This window comes from Vombatus ursinus, unplaced genomic scaffold (assembly GCF_900497805.2).
Source record: "Vombatus ursinus unplaced genomic scaffold, bare-nosed wombat genome assembly UNPS02014941.1, whole genome shotgun sequence".
Taxonomy (NCBI): domain Eukaryota; kingdom Metazoa; phylum Chordata; class Mammalia; order Diprotodontia; family Vombatidae; genus Vombatus; species Vombatus ursinus.
The window spans coordinates 7,726,353-7,745,548 of record NW_020954719.1 but is presented as its reverse complement, the minus strand read 5'-3'; the positions used below and the strand labels follow the sequence as shown (position 1 = coordinate 7,745,548).

Here is a 19,196-nt window from a genome sequence, read left to right as displayed (position 1 = left end):
GGCAAAGGGGAGTTGGAGAGACTGGGGAGGAGAATATTTGTCTCTTGAGACAGAAATGTGGGACCCTCTTCGTCTTGGTGTCATCCTTCAACCAGCAGCTTCCCCTGGGGGACCCCCAGGCAAGGCTAGGGCAGGAGCCATGGGGAGGCACGAGAGCCTAAACGAAGAACTGGTGTGGCCGGGCTGAGGACGGAGGAAGGGCCTTATGTATTTCGGATGCCCAGGGCCTGCTCCAGTTCCTGCCGTCTCTGTTGCACCTGGGGGGGGAAAGGAGAGGGAGGCTGGGGGCAAGCAGGCCTATAGGTTGGGACCTGACATCCCCGACTTCCACATGGGAAGTAACAGGCCCAGGCTGCTTGCTCTGTCAGTTCTCTTTTGGTCTCCTCAGGTACCTACCTTAGAGTAGAAGTATCTGCATACAGCCTCCTGAGCCCATGGCTGGAAGTAGAACTCAGCTCGGCGCTCCTCCTCTGGGTTACCCACTACATCAGTCATGGTCTAGAGAAGTGGGGAAGGGCAAACTCATTCTTAGTCTAAGCTATCACTCCACACCTAGATTAGTAACAGCCTCACAGGTGTACTCCTTGACTTCAGGCTAGAATAAGTACTCTTAAGTGCTATTCACCAGTCATTCTCTTACTCAAACATCTTTAATGGCTCTTTGTTTCCAATTCTACCATCTAAACATCTCTTCCTAATTTTCAAGAGACTCCTCTATAACCCGCCCAACCTTATTTTACTTATTACCTGTTTTAGACAGATTAGTCTCTGAGCTATCCCATCAGTCTAATAGTGGTCATACTTGGTTCACGGTCCCTCCTCCTTAAAATGCTCTTCTACCCTCCCAATCTGAATTCTACTCATCCTCTAAGATGCAGTCCAAGTTCCATCTTTTCCATGAAGCATTCCCTGACTAGCCCAATCTTCATTGATCTCGTTCTCCTCTGAATTCCTAGCACAATTCACATTTATAAAAAAGCTTTAAGGTTTTCCAAGTGCTTCAGTCACAACAATCTCTACCATATAATTATATACTGTTTTTGCATTGTTTGTTACTGTTGCTTTATATGAATTGGTCTTGCCTCTCCAATTAGAGCAAGGACCCAGCTAGGCGGCACAGTGGATAGAGCACCGGCCCTGGAGTGAGGAAGACCTGAGTTCAAATCCGACCTCAGACGTTTGACACTTACTAGCTGTGTGACCTTGGGCAAGTCACTTAACCCCAACTGCCTCAACAAAAATAAATAAACAACGAGGGCAAGGACCATACTGAGTACTTCTATATCATCCACAGCACCTAGGACAGTGCTGATTGCATAGCAGGCAATGCAATAATATCTGTTGATTATTTAAACCTCCATTTCCCTACCTAAAATTAAAGAGCATGAAATCTTTAGGAATCTGGTTCCGACAGCTACTTCTCCTGTTCCTATCCCGGCAGAAATAAGACAAATTTGTGACCCCTGTCTGAATGCATTACCTTCAGATCCCGGCACTGGGACTGAAGCCAGTCATTGATGAAGCCCTGAGGGTCTCTTGCAAAACTCAGCATGAACTCTCTCTGGGTTTTCAGCTGGTTGATGGTCTCTATTGTCTCATGGATCTAAGGATAAGGATATGCTTAAACAGTCTGGATTTAAGAAAATCATGGTATTTTTTTCTTATGAATATCATCTTTTATTTGTATAGTGCTTGATAGTTTGCAAAATACTTTCACACGTAGTATCTTCTCTGATCTCACCACAGGGAAATGGAGCAGATGGTATGAGTCCCACTTTACAAATTAAAGAAACTGAGGGTCAGAGATGTGAAGTGACTTCACACACGCAAAGCCAAGTATTCAGTAAGGAGCAAAATAAGGACTACAAGCCAAGTCTTTTAACTTTAGTTCAGAGAACTCTTCCCTGTACTATGATCGCTTTCCGAGGTTAAAGGCAGGTGCTCCTTCATGACTCATCTGTGCTACTCCGTACTCTGGAAAAGTCTGCTTCACAACATGATTCACATATAGCTACGTACATAGTGAACCTTTAGTTCACCACTCTGTCTCAAAAAAAAAAATCTGAGGGCAGACAAGTCTGTAAAGTGGGTCCTTGAGGTCTATGAAGAGGCAAAACTGGCCTAGCGACTCTGACTAGGAAAACCCATGGCACCCAAACTACCTGGGCAGAGGATCTTACCTTGTTGTCGAGAGCAGCAATTTCCTGCTGGCTTGCAGTAGATAGCAGGAAGGAGTTCATCTGGGTCTTAAGGGTATCATCCACTTCCACATCAATGTCATAACAGGCAGTTTTCTTCTGGTCATTGGGGTCAACACTGAGAAAGAAATCATAGTAGTGTGGTGAAAGGAATGCCTCCAAAAACGCAGTTACTGAGGTCTAGAAAGAGGCTTCTAATTCTGTATCTCTGAGATAAGAACAGTCTAGCTTCTAGTGATCCAATTCACACTGTTTGCAGAACCTTGGGTTACATGCTAGGTGATGGTACCCCAACGAGAGAGAAAAAGAACTGAACACCGAAGCAATGAAACCTGAAAAATGGTCCCAGGCTCGGCTATAAAAAGAAGTCACTTTAAGGCTATGAGGCTCTGGAGATGCCTTCCTCATTCAACCTCTGCCCAAGAGTGAAGGGGGAAAATGGAGAACTTCAGCTCCTGCCTCCTCATTACAGGAAAAAGAAGGCTTGAATCCTCCCACCCTCCAGTCCCTCGCTCTTCAGCAAAGAAATGTCTTGTTGTCTTGTTGCTACCATGCCCCCACCTGATGACGTGATTAATGATGATGGGCTCTGGTGGCATAAGCAAGGCATGGAGCCGCTGGGGGATCTCTGAGAACTTCATCCGTTGCGACTCGAATATCTACAGGAAGAAGCAATTTAAGGCTGAGGACACATAGGGTCCCTGCCAGAACACAGTGTACTCTAACTGAAGAGCAGAACCCTCACTCACCTGCTGGAGGTATTTATCACAGATAACGAACTCCCGTTCGTGGGGGTCCTGAAGCTTATGAGTCTTGATGTACTGCCACAGTGCTTGGATGATCACTGGACGTGTCTGTGTGTGGATACCCAGGAGCCGGGCCAGGCGGGGGTCCAATTTAAACTGAGGAGGCTACAGAGACAGAAGGGTAACGGAAAGGTATGGGCACAGTTAGCCAAACCTGTCTGCATCTTCGAGGACTTGGGAAAGATGGGTAGGGAAGAGATGACTCATAGTTTGGCTAGAACTAATAGGTAATGAGATGAGGCTAGGAAAACAGAACTCTTCCCCCCACAATACCTGGTAATCGAGCATCAGCAAAACAGTGCAACGAACATTTACATCTCCTGGCCGCTTCACCTGGAAGCCATCTGTCTCCTGGGTGGTAGCAGTCCTGTGCCACTAGGGAGAGAAATAGATCAGGGGCTGCTCTCCCAAAGGAAGAACAACACTGGTGGGAGGAACATCTTTTTACTGAAATTTGATTAATTTTGGGTTTGTTTTTTTTTTTTTACACCACACTCATTTCCCAAAAAACTTCTTTTGTTAATAACTATATTCAAATCAATCTTTTTGTGCTGTTGAAAGGGAATGATAATGCAGGGCAATAAAAAGCAACAACTTGTATTTGATTCTGAAATTTTTTTTGGCAACATATTTTACTTTTAATTTGGTTGACTTATTAAAATTAGCTTATACTGTTTGAGCAAAAAGCTAAATAAACGAAAGTTTCATAAATAGAAAATACTTAAAGTATCAGTTAGCTACAGGTATGTAGCTTGTATGTAGATACGTAGTTGATTCCATGCCTTGCTTCTTAGACAGTGAGCTTACTGAGGGCAAGGACAATGTATGTTCTATCTCCCAAGCTCCTGGTGCTTGGCTATGCCTCTTGCGACTTCAACTGATATTCACTCACTGCTGGAGAGTCCAAGACCCTTAATACCACCAGCTCTGTCTGCTCCTTGTTATAGCCAAAGAAAGGCAGCCAATCTAAGAAGTTTAAGGCAGAAGAGAATGGGGAGCTAATTGTGTACCGGCAAAGAACAAAGTGAAAGAGTGGAGAAAGAACTGGCATCAGTTAAGACCTGGATTTAAGTCTCATCTTTAGCACACAGCAGACATGTGATGCTGAGTGACTCATTTAACCTCTCAATGCTCCAAGTAACTCTCTAAGACTCAAAGTTTCAGAGTTTGCACTGATCTGCATTGGCAGAGGGAGTTTCCTCATCAGTTCTCTATAGCAATGAAGTCACAGGTCCAGTTTAAAAAAGAAAAAAAGTAGCGGTGGAAAACTCCATCTGGAGCTATGGATGTGATGAGCCACCCATTCTGATGTTGACTTGGTGGATATCCAAGGGAATAACCATGTTTCTAACTTGATCTATGTAACAACTAACTGGGCAACACTTACAACTAGGCCCATAATAAATGATCTTTTATAATAATCATTCATTGTCTGTAGAGTTAGAAAAACTCTCTGCAATAAAACCTAGAAAGAGCCAGGGGCTAATGTGGAAGGCCCAGAACTGAGAAAGATGTAACCAGCAGAAAAAACTTCTGTTGTTCCAACTGACACCATGAGCTAGAGCAACTCCCCCCAGGAAGAAGCATTAATGGGTTTTAAAGTGACACATGATCTCACAGGTGGCAAGCAGGATGGGGCGCTAGCTGGCTTTGGACGTGGGTATAATCAAGAGGCCCCAGCTAGGATTTCTGGGAGGGGGGAAGGAGGAAGAGGAGAAGGAAGGTGGGGGGAAGGAAAAAGCTGAACTTGTATATGCCTAAGAGATTGTAATAGCAAAGAGGCAAAATGTCAAAGGTCTTCTAGCCTTGGGATGAACAAGCTCCCCGAGCTCAGAACTAAATGAGATGGTGCCCCCTGGAGGCCAACGGACAAACTAGAAAGGATAAATATTTGGTGTGGAGGTAAGGTATACCTAGAACAATCTCTTGAATTTCTCTTGGACTTATATTTCTCTCCCATTACCTTAGGTATTCCAGACTTGGATCCCAGTTCCCTCAGCCCCATCCATGTCAGAACCTGGACAAATGAACTACTCACTTCCACCAGGTGGTTGTCTGGCCCGTATAAATCTTTGTCCAGCTCAATCACCAAAGACTTAAAGAAGGAGGAGAATTTACGCTTCTGCTTGGTAGCATCATATTTAGACAGAGCTGACTGAAGAAGAGCACAAGAGAAAAGCCATATTAGGGAAGAAAAACCAGAAAATGCCCAAAACAAGGCCCACGGCCAAAGAACCCACAATGATACTGGGATGAGTTCAAGCCCAATGGAATCAGAAATGATTTCCAAATATTTTTATTGGGGGATGGCAGGTTGATGTCTTGGGCAACAAACCAGTCATAGTGACATCGAAACCTTGGAAAAACAATTTGTAACATATACATGGTCATTTAATCACCCACCCCACTCCCAAGGGAAAAATACTTCTGGGAATGAAGCAAGGAGTTCTAATATCCACATTTAGGAACAGAATAAATTCGAGGAGAATAAAGCCTGACTGGAGGGAAAAGTGAATCATGAGCAATAGCAGCAAGAACAAAAACGGTTTTACCGGGACAGAATGACAACACAAGCAGATGGAATGCACTTATGTATATGGGAAGGAAGCTCTGATACAGAGCTCCAGTTCTCTGTGCAAAATTCACTCAAAATAGCTTGGCTATAAGCAGTAACCATGGCTGAAAACAGGCTAGGAGGTAAACAATGGAAGTAACGAGGAAAAAGTAAGCTTCCCCAAGGAGCAAGTGGGGGTGGGAGGTCTAGGGGCTTACAACCCCCCAGTTGGTGCTCAGCATGAAATAATGAATAGCATGTCAGAGAAATCTGCCTGTTCTAAATCATGATGTGTTCTCAGTAACAGCAGAGAGAAGGGAGATCACACAGTGGGAATTAAGGATCCTAAGGATTCAGACAGGAAGTCATGGCCTGAAATGCCATATGGGGGGAAAACCTGCAAACTCACTTGATAAATAAGCCCAAACCAAGGTAATCAGCAGAAACCTGGGAAACCATTAATGGCCAGAACGAGCCGAGGGGGGAAGTGAACAGCAAATCAGATCACAGGACAATAGTGTTCTCAACACGATATGGCAGTGAAGGCCAAAGCTGTGGGAGCTGCACACAAAGAGCCATTGTCTTCCAACGCAAGGAGCCGAACGTCCCTCTCCCTGCTGCTCTGGAAAGGAGTTGTGAGCACCATTCAGGGTCCCTCCAGACCAGAAAGACATTGCTCTTCTCTAGATGCCCCCACCCCCAGGCCCTACCAGTGTGAACTTCACACTCACATCCTCGAGGAGCCGTCCTTCTACCCGAAGCTCCCAGGAGGCCACAGTTCCTTCCCCATCTTCAGCATCCGATTTAGCTGGATTGAAAGTATTCGAAATGAAAATACGAAGTTTCCGTTTTTGCTGAAGAGGGTGGAAACAAAGATTAGTACAGAGCTTTGAAAACAATACTGCGCCCTAACCATTCAATTCCACCAAACCAAACTGCTGTCTGCCCAGTCCCTTGGGGTGGGATAGAGATTCCAACTAGGAGAAGTGAATGGGCAACCAGCCCTGAGTGCATAAATAAGGCTGCAAGACCAACAAAGATATTCACAGTGCCAACAGGGTTCCTGGGTGAAGGAAGCAATTACAACAGTGACATGGAAAGTACAAAGATTTCTGGTGAAACAGTGGGTCCTCCTCTCCTTTTTCTATTCTGGTACTTCTAATAAAATCAGCTATTAGGCAAAAGGGAAACTTAAGTGCCTGGGAGATCTATATTGAGCTTTTAATTTCTCATTCTTAGATTGCTGAAGGTTCTTGAATCCCTCTCTGCTGGCTCTTTGCCTAAGAGTTTCCTGTACCTTGATAGGTCGTTTCAAGGCCTCCTGAATATCTAGCCGTTTTCTCATGATGGTCTGATCCAGTTTCCTTTCAAAAGCCAAGAGATCCATATAGGCCTGGGATTCTGGTACCAGCTCACGAATCTAAAGGGTAGTAAGACATAGTTAGGTATATAAAATTTGCTTTCAAACTCATGGGTACTAGGGGCCCTAGGGGAGACTGAGGACAGGGGGTAGGTGTGCTGGACTCACCCTTTGAGGTAGAATTTTGTCAGCCATCTTCTTTTTCTTTGCACTGTTCAGAATAAACATTGGTATTAGGCTGGGATGGAACTGACCAGAACCTGAAAATGGGGAGGGCAGCACCCTCATATGGATGCATAAGAAAGAGGAAAAGGGGAGCCCATGGACTGAAAAGCTTCTTTCAGATCATAGAAAAATCCCCCCATCCCATGACAAACTCAGATAAGGTAGTTTCATGAGAAAATAATGATATGTTACATAGGTTTATAGTCACAGTCCCCACTTTCTGCTGCTTTCCCCACCTATGTCTCCACAGAATTCTTTTTACCCTTCCCAGAGGAGTCTTACTTGTGATTTCGATTCTGGACCGCCTGCTGCTGGACCTGCTGGATCTGCTGAGGAGCTGGTCTCTTTCGGGACTGATCTATTCCTGACTGGGCCAGACCAGGTCGAACTGAAGGGCTCCCCCCATAGCCAGGAGGTCCCATAGAAGGTCCCTGAGGTGTCATACGGCTCCCTGGCAACATGCCTGGACGCTGTACATGAGACACAACACAGAAATGTTATAGCTGTCTGAGCTGTGGGAGGGGGATGTTAAAAAGCTATGTTTTAACATACCTTGGTGAAAGGTATGAGGAAAATGGGAGAACCCTAGAACCTTCTATCAACGTGAGCTAAACTGGGGCTTCCTTCTATGAATGTGGGCTGAGGCTTCCTTCACCCAGGATCCTGGCTCCAGAGAAGAGCACTGCCCAAAGGTCCAAGAAAAGGCCAAGGGATGAGACCAAGGTAAAATTTTATCTAGCCTAACCCCAAACTGCAATTTCAGAGTTCTCTTCCAGCTCCTTTAATGAATGAAGATGCCTCCTTGCTATTCTGAGATATCCTTGTTACCTCTTTCCCTTAAGTCTCCTTAAGTTAACTTGCCTATCTTTTCTTTGGGGTTCTTCTTTTCTAATTGATATCTCTTTGACCACTATCCCTTCAACAGTTATCAGGACTACTTGGACTCCCCATCCTACTGGAGTTCTTAATTTTCTCCTGTATACTAGGCCTCGTTCATGCTCTCCTCTATTACCTAACTCCATACTCTTCCAATTAAACAGAACCAAAGCCTGTTAAGAATTAGACTGAACCTTAGAGATCATCTTGTCCATCTCCCAAATTTTAACAGTGAGGAGGCTGAGACACTAAGGAGTTAATGGATTTACCCAAAGGTATATAGGAAATTAATCCTATGGACTAAGTGGAAGCTGGACAGGGCCTTAGCTCAACTCCTCCATTTTACAGATGAGGAAACTGAGGCCAGAAGGGCTAAGTAAACTTGCCCAAGATCACATAGGCATAAAGTGGCAGGGCCGGGGTTTGAACCCAGCTCCTCTGCCCTCTGTCCACTGACTTGAATCTTCTCCCATGTTACAGGCCTCCCTAACCCCGCACAGGGAGAGATGGAGCCAGGACCAGAAGCATCTGGTTCTGCGGCTCACTCCACTCCCCAAAGCTGCCCCGCCATGAAGATCTCAACCCTCATCTTCCCTTCCCGCCCTCTGGGTACCAATACGAACTGCCCTTTACTTCTCCATCCTTCCACCGTCACCTTCTTCCCTGCTCGCCCCCCTCCAGGACCCCTTCCCCCACGGCCCTTTCTGCCACTCACTCGCAGGTCCCGCCCCCTGTCCGCGCGCCCCTCCTCCTGCCTCCCCTCTTCCCCGCCCCCACTCACCGGATAGGCTGCTCCGGGCATCGGGGAGCGGTAGAGCCCTTGGCCGGGTGCCGGGCCCATTCGCACTGGGGGCCCCGGAGTCCCACCCGGGCCCAAAGCGGCCGCTGCGCCCGCCCCTGACGCAGCTCCGGTGCTGCCGCTCGGAGCCACTGACTGGAAACCAGCCCGGGCCGCCATCTTCCCCCGGAGCCGCTGCCGCCGCCGCACAAAGAACCGGAACCGGAACTCCCCCCTCTCTCGGCCACTCTCCCTTCCCCCTCCCCCTTCCCGACCTCCAGAGCCTGCCCGGGATATGGAAGGGGAGGCTTCGAGCAACGAGACTGCGGGCTAGAAGGGGGTGGTGGAAAAAGGGAAGCGGGCTGTCCCCTCTTCCTGGCCTCCTCGCCCTGGGAGGAGAAACCAGCGAGAAGGAGCGGTGGGGGAGAGAGGCCCTGCGCCGCGCCCCCTGCCGGCCGGAGGGCAGCCAGGCGCGGAGCCTCCAGGTCCCGGCGCAGTGGGCAGCTGGTACTACTACCCCGCCCTTGCGGGGATGGGTGGCGGGCCCAGGTCCGGCAGCAGTGACCGTGGGAATAACCGCAGTCACAGAACACGGCCCCCGTGTGCAGCGCTTGCAGAAACGCTTTGCTATCCTCACGTTATCTTATCTCATCCGGGCGAGGCTCTCAATCTCCCTTTTTGCTGATAAGGAAACTGAGGCTCAGTGACTTCACTCCCTAGTCTTGGTATAGCGCTTTAAGGTTTGAAAAGCGCTTTACAAACATCTCGGGTTTTTATCCTCACAACAACCCTGGGAGGTACCCTACTCCAAGCTACTAATTTATTTTTCCAAAGACCCTGTCTTCCCCACCAGCTACTAACCTTTAGGTACTCCCAAGCTTTACTGGACCTAGACTAGCCAGGAAGACCTGAGCTCACAGTCAGGCCTTAGGCACTAATTAGCTGTGTGACCCTGGGCGAATCACTTTCCTAACTCCAATTTCCTATAAAATGGGGAGATTGACACTTGCAATTTACATTATAGTTACTGTGACGTTCCAATGAGAAAATTCATATAGCTTTTTTTTTAAGTGTATAAAAGTTCATGTACATATTATTATTTAACCTAGACCTAAACTACCTTGCCCATTCCCATAGAGCCTTTCTTGGGGAATTTCCCTGTTCCACCTCCTCCCTCTCCCTGAAACTCAAGCTCACTGTTGGTCCTGTGTTAAGCAGGCTTAGCTCAATAGGGCAGAGATCTTTGGCCTACAAATGGCCGTGCAGGCCCTCTCAGGGTTTTTTCCCTCCTGGCACGCTGGTGCCAAACCCAGCAGTGTTCTAAGCCTTGTGCATTGTGCCGGGTGGTATTTAACACATACTTATTGAACCAATTAATGAACAATTAATAACAACACTGTGAGGGGAGATGGTTGAAACCCAGTTTATTAGATCAGAGGAGTGTCTCACCCACAATCCTGCTCACTGCCACCACTGCTGCTTAGAGCATATTTCCTCCTGTTTCTCTACAGAGAGGCCTGCTCTCTCTCCAAGTGACAGCCAGGAACCAGGTGTTTATGGACTCCCAGCAATGTCTTCCTCCCCAATCCCTACCATTTCCCCAACAAATGGGATGGAGAGGGGAGAATAAGTATCTCCTAGAATTAGGTCAGTGGCCTCATCTTCATCATCAGAGGCTATGTTGGCTGGGGCCTTCTCCCAGGGAGCTCTAAGCAAGAGGGCTTTAGGATGGAAGGGATATTTCTGGACCATCTGAGATAGTCAGAGAAAGATGAATGAAAGGTGCAAACCTCATTTTCATCCTATTTCTCAGGGGGAGGATGGGGAGATGGTTAACAGCATAAGCTCCCAACTCTTCCTCTAGTCCTACCTCATTATCAAGTCCAGCCTTGCCCCTAAAATTTGAGCAATGGTGGTAAAGGCTTGGACCCCAGGTAAAGAAAGAGAGAGTAGGTAGTCAGTAATGGGGAGAATTTGACCCTAACCAACACAGCCTTGGGGATAAGGGCCTTAGACACTATCTCCTAGCCACCCATATATTTCTCAGTGGCTACCCTTAGAAGCTATGGGTTGTTTCCCACCTTTACACTGTCTCTGACACCTTATCTCCATGCTCCAGGTACTCCATCATCTATAATTTTCCTTGGCTTGGGGCCAACAGGGAGTATCCATCCTCTGAGCTAAGTGCCAATTCTCTGTGTCCACCCCTTCCCCTAGGAGGAAAGTCCCAGTCAGAAGGTGGATAACAGGACTGATAGGAAGGAAGGAAGAGGCCTTAAGGCTACAGGGAGGGCAGAGAGTGCTGGAAGCATAGGAAAATTGGGTGGAGGGGGTCAGGCCAGAAAGAGGCAGAGCTTGTGATTCACAGCTTCCTTTATGTCCAAGACAGTGAGAGAGTTACAATGCGTACGTCGTCTCCTTGTGCTTCTCAGGGGGATGTGTGTACACAGTACAGACACCGGAGGAGAGAGTCCAACACTTTATACAGGTGAAGGCATTCAGAGGGATTGGTAGTAGGGTGGTCAGAGAGACAGAAGGAGATTTGGGAGGAAGTAGGGATGGGACTGAGAGACACAGGGGATGGGGATGGGGATGGGGATGGGCAGAGACAGACGGGCTGAAGGAAGGGAGTATATACAGAGTTATAGCAATATAGAGTCTGTATCATATAGAAATAGAAAATGCAGATGAAGTCATAGAAAGAAACGAATGGAATAGAGGACAAAGACTTGGGGAAATTCCATAAGAAAATTTATGGATGTGGTCCCGTGCAAGGGACCCCTGGAGGGAGGAACTGAGAGTTAGGAGAGAAATAGGTGCCAGTTCCCCTCTCCCTGAGTTGGGAATCAAGTGCCTACGTCTTTTTCATGGGATGAGGATGAAGAATCCCATTCAAAAATTTCTCTGATTTTAGGGTAGGGCCAGGGCATGTTGGCATGAAACCTGTGCCATGTCCTGTCCCAAGTCCCTCAGGGAACACCATCCATTCCTTGACCTCTGAGGGGCACCCAATAAGTGTAAGGGAGGGAGGGCCAGGGGCCTCAGTTCCTGCCCTTGTGATTTACAATTGGAGGGGGGGGACACTGTACTGAAAGGGTCTCTTAAGGCTAGGGAAGCCCTCCTCCCCCTTTAGCCCTCCCTCCTAAGGTACATTCTCTGTCTGGGGCCCAATTCAAGACCCCTAAGGAGTCTTTCCACTCATGTTCTCCCTGCTGGGAGAGAGCTTCAGTGAATGGTGAAAGTGGTATGAGGATGGATGTTCAAACAGACATAGGTCAGGCTAGGAGCAGGGGGAGGCAGCACAGGGCATAGAGGGACAGCCTGGGGTCCCTTGCCCTTTCTCTTTGTAGTTTATTTCTGTTGTTATTTGTTTTGTTAAAAATAAAAATGTATGGATATGGAGGGCAAGGGAGTAGAGAAGGGCACTGGACTCAGAACCCCCTTCTACCAGTTCTAGGAGGGAAAGACTTTGAAGGGAGTTGGGAGCTGCCCTTGAAGTGGGAGGGGCAGTGGTAAGCCCCAGGGCAGGTGAGCAGCTTGATCCCCCAGGTTTTCCTTGCCCTCCTCTTCCCTCCCAGGCCTTTGGTATGATGGCTGGCAGGGCTCAGCAGGTAAAGTCCTCAAAGGTGCCTCGGGTCGGATGGTGAGGTAGGATGTTGGCGGCATATGTCATCCCAGCAGGATGGCCCCGGAGGCTCTCACAGGGGTTCTGGGGAGGGGGGAGAAAGAGCAGGGAAAGAATAACTAGGAAAGCAAACAAAGAGGGTGGGAGTGAGAAATGTATTGGATGTGGGTTGGTGAAGAGACATGGCAAAGGAAGAATAGGAGTAATTCTTTACTACCCTGTGCTTCACCCTCATCATCTACCCAAATGACTGAATCTTATTGATACTTCTTTCAGAATGTTTTTTTTGCCCTAACATATATTTCCATTGCCACTATCACAGTCATAACTCTATTACCTTATTCCTAGATTATTACAGTAGTCCCTGAAGTAGTCTCCCTGGTATCTGACCCTTCCAATTAATTCTCCATACCCATATAATATAATGTCTTTGAGGGCAGAAGTTATTTTAAATTTTTGTCTTTGTATCCCCAACACCTACAGTACCTTGCATATAGTAGGTGCTTAATAAATGTTTGTGCATTGTTGAAGAGTCAAAGCAAGGAATAATTTTAGGGAAACATTGGGAATAGTATTATCTTTGGGGTCACCTGGAAGGAAGAGTAGATAGACAACATTGGGATCCCAATGAGAACAGTCAGGAATGAGAGAAGGAAAGAGAATAGAGGAGGTTTTTGGTGTGTATTAGTGGGGAGGGGGAAGAGAGAGCGTTTATTCAAGGTCTCTTACATGTCGCTTGACATCATCCAGGCTGAGGGCTACACCCTTGTCTGCACTGTTCCTTTTAGACTCCTTCTGGCACCTGCCCCGACGGCACAGCTTGTGCTTAATCACCTGGATGGAAAAGAGAAGACCTGCAGTGGGGATGGGGGTCTAGACAGAACTACCCAACTTGGATCCCCAAACACATCCTCCTCTAACAAGTCCCCCTCCCAGTCTCTAGCATTCCCATGCCCATCTCGCTGCCATCTGTTTGCTCCCTTCTCCCATCTGTTGCTCCCTTCTCACCTCATAAGCATAGTCGAAGAGCTCCAGAACAGTCAGGATGCTTGCGCCAATGAACAATCCCATCTGACCCCCAATGTCACCTAAATAGGGAGGCCACCAGGCCCATAGAGTCCATGGCAAAGCAGTGGGATAAGGCACAGGGTTACTGGAGTTGGGCAGAGTGGATTGAATCAGGAGGCTATCAATGGAATCGGAGAGGGGTCCATGGAGTTGGGAAAGGGTCAGTGGTGTCAGAGACACTCTGCTGAAGTTGGGACACAGGCTGGCAATTAAGAGCATGCAAGTTCAAAATAATATTCAAGGCAACTTGTAGTGTATCTGCCCCAGCAAAAAAGCTCCCAGGTAACACCTGTTTCACCTCATGAGAACAATAGCTTGCTCTTACTCTACTCACAATAACCAACAATCTACATTCTACCCATCATGTTAGGAGAATAAAGGTTAGAAATGTTTGTGAAAGTAGCATAATCAATAGGGACAGGGAGATGTCACTGAGGTCCAGGAGAGGCCAGTGAGGATGGACAAGATCATGGAATTACTTTGAACTCCCTGCTTAAGGACTAGGGAATTAAACTAGCCTTGGGTGACAGACCAGGTGGCAATTCCCTCAGTAGCTCACCCAGGAGTCCTGCAATCTCATAGGCTTTTTTTTGTTCAATGGTCTCATAGTTCAAGACTTCAAAAAAGATGTCCAGCACCAGGATGTTCTCCCTGCAGTGGAGAAAGTAGAGAGAGAGGAGGGACAGGGAGAAGGGAGTGAAGAATTAGCATGAATGAAATCCTTCCTGTTTTCCTGGTCTTTCCCACCTGGCCCTCATTCCACATCATCTCAGCTTTTCAACTTCTCAACTCTCAGATGACTCCTTTGACCTGTGTGTGCTCAGCCTCTTCCTACAGCAGCAAATAGAGGGATATGATATGTCAGCTCCATTCTCCAAAGAAGTCCCCTTCTGCCAAGTGTTGGCCTAGCTACATTAGGCACACACTCTGGTCTATCTTCACACCCTACACCCAGGTCTCAGACCCAGCTCCAGTCCCAGCCAAGACTCTCACCCAATGTACTGCTCCGACTTGTTGAACTTTTTGGCCAGATACTTGGCTGAGGCTTTGCTGGGAATCTTGACCATGGACAGCTCCTTCCCATAGCGAGTCAGGTTACAGGGCATTTCACACACACAGTAGTCCTGGTCCTTCTCCACCAGGAAATCTGGGATAGGAGTCCAGGAAACAGGAGGAAGTAGAGTGAACCAGGGCACTGGAGACCATTGACCCCATTCCAGGAGCTGTGTTTTCCCCATTGTCCCCCAAACAAACGAAAAGATGCACAAGCTATTTGATGGCTCTCTCTGAGCAAATCTATTTTGCTGGAGCAAAATTTGTCTTGAGCCCTTCATCATTCCTTACCCCTAAAGTCTTCTCCCCTTCTCTATCACCCTAATTCTAAACCTGTCTTCCCTAGTTCATCACCCTATCCTATTCTTCCATCCTGGTATATCCATATGCAACATTTACCAGTCTTAGGTCTCATCCCCTTAGGGTCCAAGCTGTCAGTTGACTGCTTTTATAAGTACAGATTCACCTTCCATTAGGAGAGAGGAAGGGGGAAGGGGCTCTCCCAGCTTAACACAGATGCATTTTCACAGGGGTCTTAAGTTTATTTTCTAACTCTTCATGACCCTGATGTTTGGAATTTCAAGCCAGAAAGTAGGGGGATGGTAGAACTTAGTAAAGAGATATTTGGAGGCAAGTGGGCCTGGAATTAGTTTTGCCTTCAAATAAGAGTAAATCTTGCTCCCCAGTTTTCAAGATATAATATATATATATACACACATACACACATATACATATACATATATACATACATACATATATATATTTTTTTTTTGGTGAGGCAATTGGGGTTAAGTGACTTGCCCAGGGTCACACAGCTAGTAAGTATCAAGTGTCTGAGGCTGGATTTGAACTCAGGTCCTCTTGATTTTAGGGCCAGTGCTCTATCCACTGTGCCACCTGGCTGCCCCTCAAGATATTTTTCCTTTGGACTTCAGTGGAAGTCTTAGACCTCTCCTAGGTCATTGTTTGAGAAGGAAGGATTTAAAAGAAAGGGTGACTAGGGGAGGGGAGAGCAGAACTATAGTTCTTAGCAGTGGAAGGTAAGCTCACCCAGAGCAGGATCTGCACACTCCTTATATTGCTCAGGTGTGCAGTATGGAGCATCACCTACAAAGGAAAGAAATTGGGGGGGGGAGAGAAGAATAAGCGAGAGGTAGAAGACAGGAGACCCTTCCTACACAATCTCAAGCGGTCCACAATCTTATTTCCTTCCCCCTCTTTCCCTCATACTAGGCAAAATTGGAAGGGTGCAAAAGGATAATCAAATGGGAACAGAGACAGATCTAGAAATGGAGAGGGGAGGGGAGGGGAAGAGCCATAAGTCTGTAATGGAGATTACTGGGGAAGGAAGTATAGACCATAGAGTCTATACATAGTGGGGGAAAACACGTTAGTCATATATATTTGTTGAATGAATGTACTATTAAATAAGAGAATGGAGACTATCGAGGAGTTATGTGCAGGAGCAATTGGGGAGGGGACTATGAGGACCTAGAGAGAATGTAAGGGCCAGAGGAAAGTTATGGGCCTTCAGGGAGTAGTTGGAGAAGCTATGAAGCAGTCAATGAGGAGGAAAAACCTTCAGATCCTTCTAGGTGCAGTTAGTGGGTGTGGGAAGAGGAAATTGGGGCTAGGGGCAGACCTGGCATGTGCACCATGCGGCAGTTGCAGTTCTCCACTAGATAACGAGTTTCACAGTCAATTCGACAGGCTGTGATGCTGTATGAGTCAAAGAAATCTGAGTCCATGGTAACAGCTTTACAAGTACCCCAGGGTGGAGGCAGGTAGATGAGCTGTAGGGAAAGTGGGGAAACCAGGGCTAATGGAGGGTAGAGGGAAAATCATCCCAAAGGCCCCCTAACTAATGTTGATGGGGATTCAGAAATCAAGTATTTTTCTTCCCTTTGGTATATTTCTTTACTAACTTTCCATGGCATATATATGGCTAGTTGCCATTCTAAATTCTTGGCCCCAATTCATCCCCCTTGTCTCCTTTACTTGGTTCCTTCCTCCAGTTCTACTCTTTCCCCAGTTTCCAGTTCTAAGTCCTTTCCAGGTCTGAGATCCCAACCAATAGACTGTTTTCTAATGTATGGCTTACCCGTTGCTCCTGGCAAGCCACAAAGGTCTGGAATCCAGGAGCCACACCAAAGCCCAGCTGATCAATGAAAGGCGGCTCGTCCTGACTGTGGATCTGCACCTTGATCCCAGCCTCAAAGGAAGTTTCATCTGTAACAGTAATGTCGGGAAGAGTGCTTACAAAAGGGAGGATTCTTCTGACATGACTTCTTGACATAGTTTACCCCCACCCTTCTGTATCCTACAAATCATTATAGCTAATACTTTGAGACTGGGAGTATTGGGGCTAGAATGCTTATAAGGGAAGGGAGATGGAGGGAAAATGCGGCGAGTTGGTTGGAGTAAGGGTTAAGACCCCCCCAAGATTCTCCTGGAGTCAAAAATCTATTAGGTCTAAGAAGATCCCTACTTGTCACCCTCATCTTCTTTTACTCATCTATAATTCTCTCTCTCTCTCTTTCTTTTTTCTCTCTATCCCTTTTCCCTCTACCTCTTCCTTTCTCTCTCTTTCATCTCTTTCTTTTTTCTCTCTATCTCTTTCCCCCATCTCTTCCTTCCTTTCTCTCTCTCTCTTTCTCTCTTTCATCTCTCTTTTTTCTCTCCATCTCTTTTCCCTCCACCTCTTCCTTTCTCTCTCTCTCTCTTTTCCTGACTATCTGTCCCAAGGCCCCTGAGAGCAGATGGCAGGCAGCCTGAGAGAAGATAGAGTTATTTATAGAGCTGAGTGGCAGTTCCTGATAGAAAATGATGGCTGGTTACCTTGGAGAGGAACTGAGCCAGGATGGAGAGAGAGAGAAAAGAAAGAAGGGACAGATAGGCACACAGGCAGATACTGAGTGTCAAAGAAATGGAGATACAGAAAGATATACAAAAGTGAAAAGGAAGTTCCCTACTCTGGATGCTATAGTCCCAACAGGGACAGGAAACTTAGATTTCCATTTGGGGCTGTGACCGGGGGAAGGCATAATGTTCAGGGCTTAGGTTTGGGGGAATAAATGCTATGATGAAGGAGGGCTGGGAAGATGGTACCCTGAGTAGTGATGGTAGTGGCAGTTGAGTGCCCATACCCGTCTCTCCCCAGACTGGCAGGTACTCATCCTGTTGGATATCCAGCATTATCTCTAGCCCGTTGCCTGTCCCACCCTTCATAGTCTTGAGCAGTGGCCGCCCATCCTGGCCTGCGTTGAATGTGTAGCATTTTCCATAGCGGGTAAAGACCTGGTGGGAGGCAGAGAGACAAAACCTGAGCCTGAGGCTGAGACCCTTCCCCTGTAGAACCTTCTTGACCTGCAATACTAAGACAAATTATCCTGTATTTGCCGAGACTCCTGACCCCTAGAATGATTTTATCCTCCTGGAACTAGCCCTCCTACCTAGATACTGAACCTTCTTGCCCATACCCATAGCACAAAATATCCCCTGCCCCACAATGTGACACTGCCATTCCCTCTGGAATAAGGGTCCCCTAAGTCTTAGTCCTTCAAGCTCAGAGCATGTCCCTCCCATTGACCCACAATCCTGTGTCTCTTGGCCAATAGCTAAACTTTCTGCTCTCCTCCCATTATCAGCTCCTTAATCAATTTATCTCATTATCAATTATAGCACAGACCAAGTTTATTACCTAATCTCTCCCCATATTGTCATACCCATCTCCGTCCCTTGGGCACTAGGGGCCCAATCAGCAGGCACACTCACTAGGTCCTATATCAATCTACCAGTCACACCCTATTGATAACCAAAGCTATCAATGCCTTTGGCCCAAATCCTTGACCTCCAAGGTAGAGAGAGGTCTCCTTAGCCCTCCCATGCTCCACCTCTCCCAAGTAACTCCCCTCATTTTTTTATGCTTTTCTCATTACAGAAAGAGGTAGGGACAGAAACAGAATCAATATGATGAGCTTGGTCTAGTTTACCTGAATATCCATTTCAATATTTGCTACCTCAGCCCTTCCCAGCTGCCTCCTGGGATACTAAGTACCACTAACCAAGAACACATGAAAAGTCATTTCCACAGAGGGCCCAGAAGAAATCTCTGCTCACAGACAGAAAGGCTCTCAACCTACAGTTAGTTTAGCCTTCTCAGTGTTTATTCCATGGTTCCCACTAATCATATCTTTTGATCTTTTCAGGATCCTCTCAGGAGAAAGAAAAAAGATCCTTTCATGGTCTGGCGGATACAGTGCTAGAGGGATTTGGAGTCCTAAACATTTACTGACATTTACTAGCTATGCGACCATGGGCAAATCACAATCTCCCTATGTCCCAGTTTCCTCACCTATAAAATGGGGATAATAATACCTCTAGTACTTACCTCACAAGGTTGTAGTGAGGATCAAATGAGATAATGTATGGAAAGTATTTTACAAACTTTAAGCACCTTATAAATGTCCGTAATCACTAAATCAATGTTCCCACAGCACTAATTAAGAATAACACTTTTCCACAAACTAGGGGTACAGTTACCCTTGAACAGTGTAGAGTTCCAAAGGATATTATAGAATTAGTATATAGACCAAGGGTTCTTAATGTTTGTGTGTGTGTGTGTGTGTGTGTGTGTGTGTGTGTGTGTGTGTG

The 19,196-nt window shown here is 46.8% G+C and overlaps 2 protein-coding genes across 3 annotated transcripts in view; both read right to left on the bottom strand.

Annotated features, from left to right (window-relative positions):
* Nucleotides 1–6: 6 nt before the first annotated feature.
* Nucleotides 7–8,977, bottom strand: SMARCD1 (SWI/SNF related, matrix associated, actin dependent regulator of chromatin, subfamily d, member 1). The gene is made up of 13 exons (XM_027844277.1): nt 8,801–8,977; nt 7,426–7,613; nt 7,087–7,129; nt 6,856–6,978; nt 6,290–6,412; nt 5,043–5,159; nt 3,278–3,379; nt 2,948–3,109; nt 2,760–2,857; nt 2,181–2,316; nt 1,481–1,603; nt 397–498; nt 7–257 (listed from the first exon to the last, which is right to left on the bottom strand). Exons 1-13 carry the CDS (start codon nt 8,975–8,977, stop codon nt 204–206), a joined length of 1,548 nt encoding a protein of 515 aa, XP_027700078.1. The 3' UTR covers nt 7–203.
* Nucleotides 8,978–10,223: 1,246 nt separating this feature from the next.
* Nucleotides 10,224–19,196, bottom strand: part of ASIC1 (acid sensing ion channel subunit 1) — a 31,725-nt gene continuing 22,752 nt past the window's right edge. For both annotated transcript variants that reach the window (XM_027844396.1, XM_027844397.1), the window contains 9 exons: nt 17,690–17,840; nt 16,645–16,772; nt 16,186–16,336; nt 15,594–15,650; nt 14,484–14,637; nt 14,050–14,141; nt 13,431–13,510; nt 13,152–13,256; nt 10,224–12,506 (listed from right to left, as the gene is read on the bottom strand). In XM_027844396.1, the coding sequence (XP_027700197.1) occupies nt 12,402–12,506; nt 13,152–13,256; nt 13,431–13,510; nt 14,050–14,141; nt 14,484–14,637; nt 15,594–15,650; nt 16,186–16,336; nt 16,645–16,772; nt 17,690–17,840 (1,023 nt within the window). In that variant the 3' untranslated portion in view covers nt 10,224–12,401. The remainder of the gene's footprint in view (nt 12,507–13,151; nt 13,257–13,430; nt 13,511–14,049; nt 14,142–14,483; nt 14,638–15,593; nt 15,651–16,185; nt 16,337–16,644; nt 16,773–17,689; nt 17,841–19,196) is intronic.

Bases quoted from the DNA above. Each gene is read 5' to 3' on its own strand.
- SMARCD1 (XM_027844277.1), bottom strand. From the start codon at position 8,977: ATGGCGGCCCGGGCTGGTTTCCAGTCAGTGGCTCCGAGCGGCAGCACC. The intron at 6,979-7,086 runs GTGAGTCCAGCA...ACTACCCTTTAG, and splicing joins ACAAAATTCTACCTCAAAGG to ATTCGTGAGCTGGTACCAGA. The intron at 1,604-2,180 runs GTAAGATCCTCT...CCTTATCCTTAG, and splicing joins TTGCTGCTCTCGACAACAAG to ATCCATGAGACAATAGAGAC.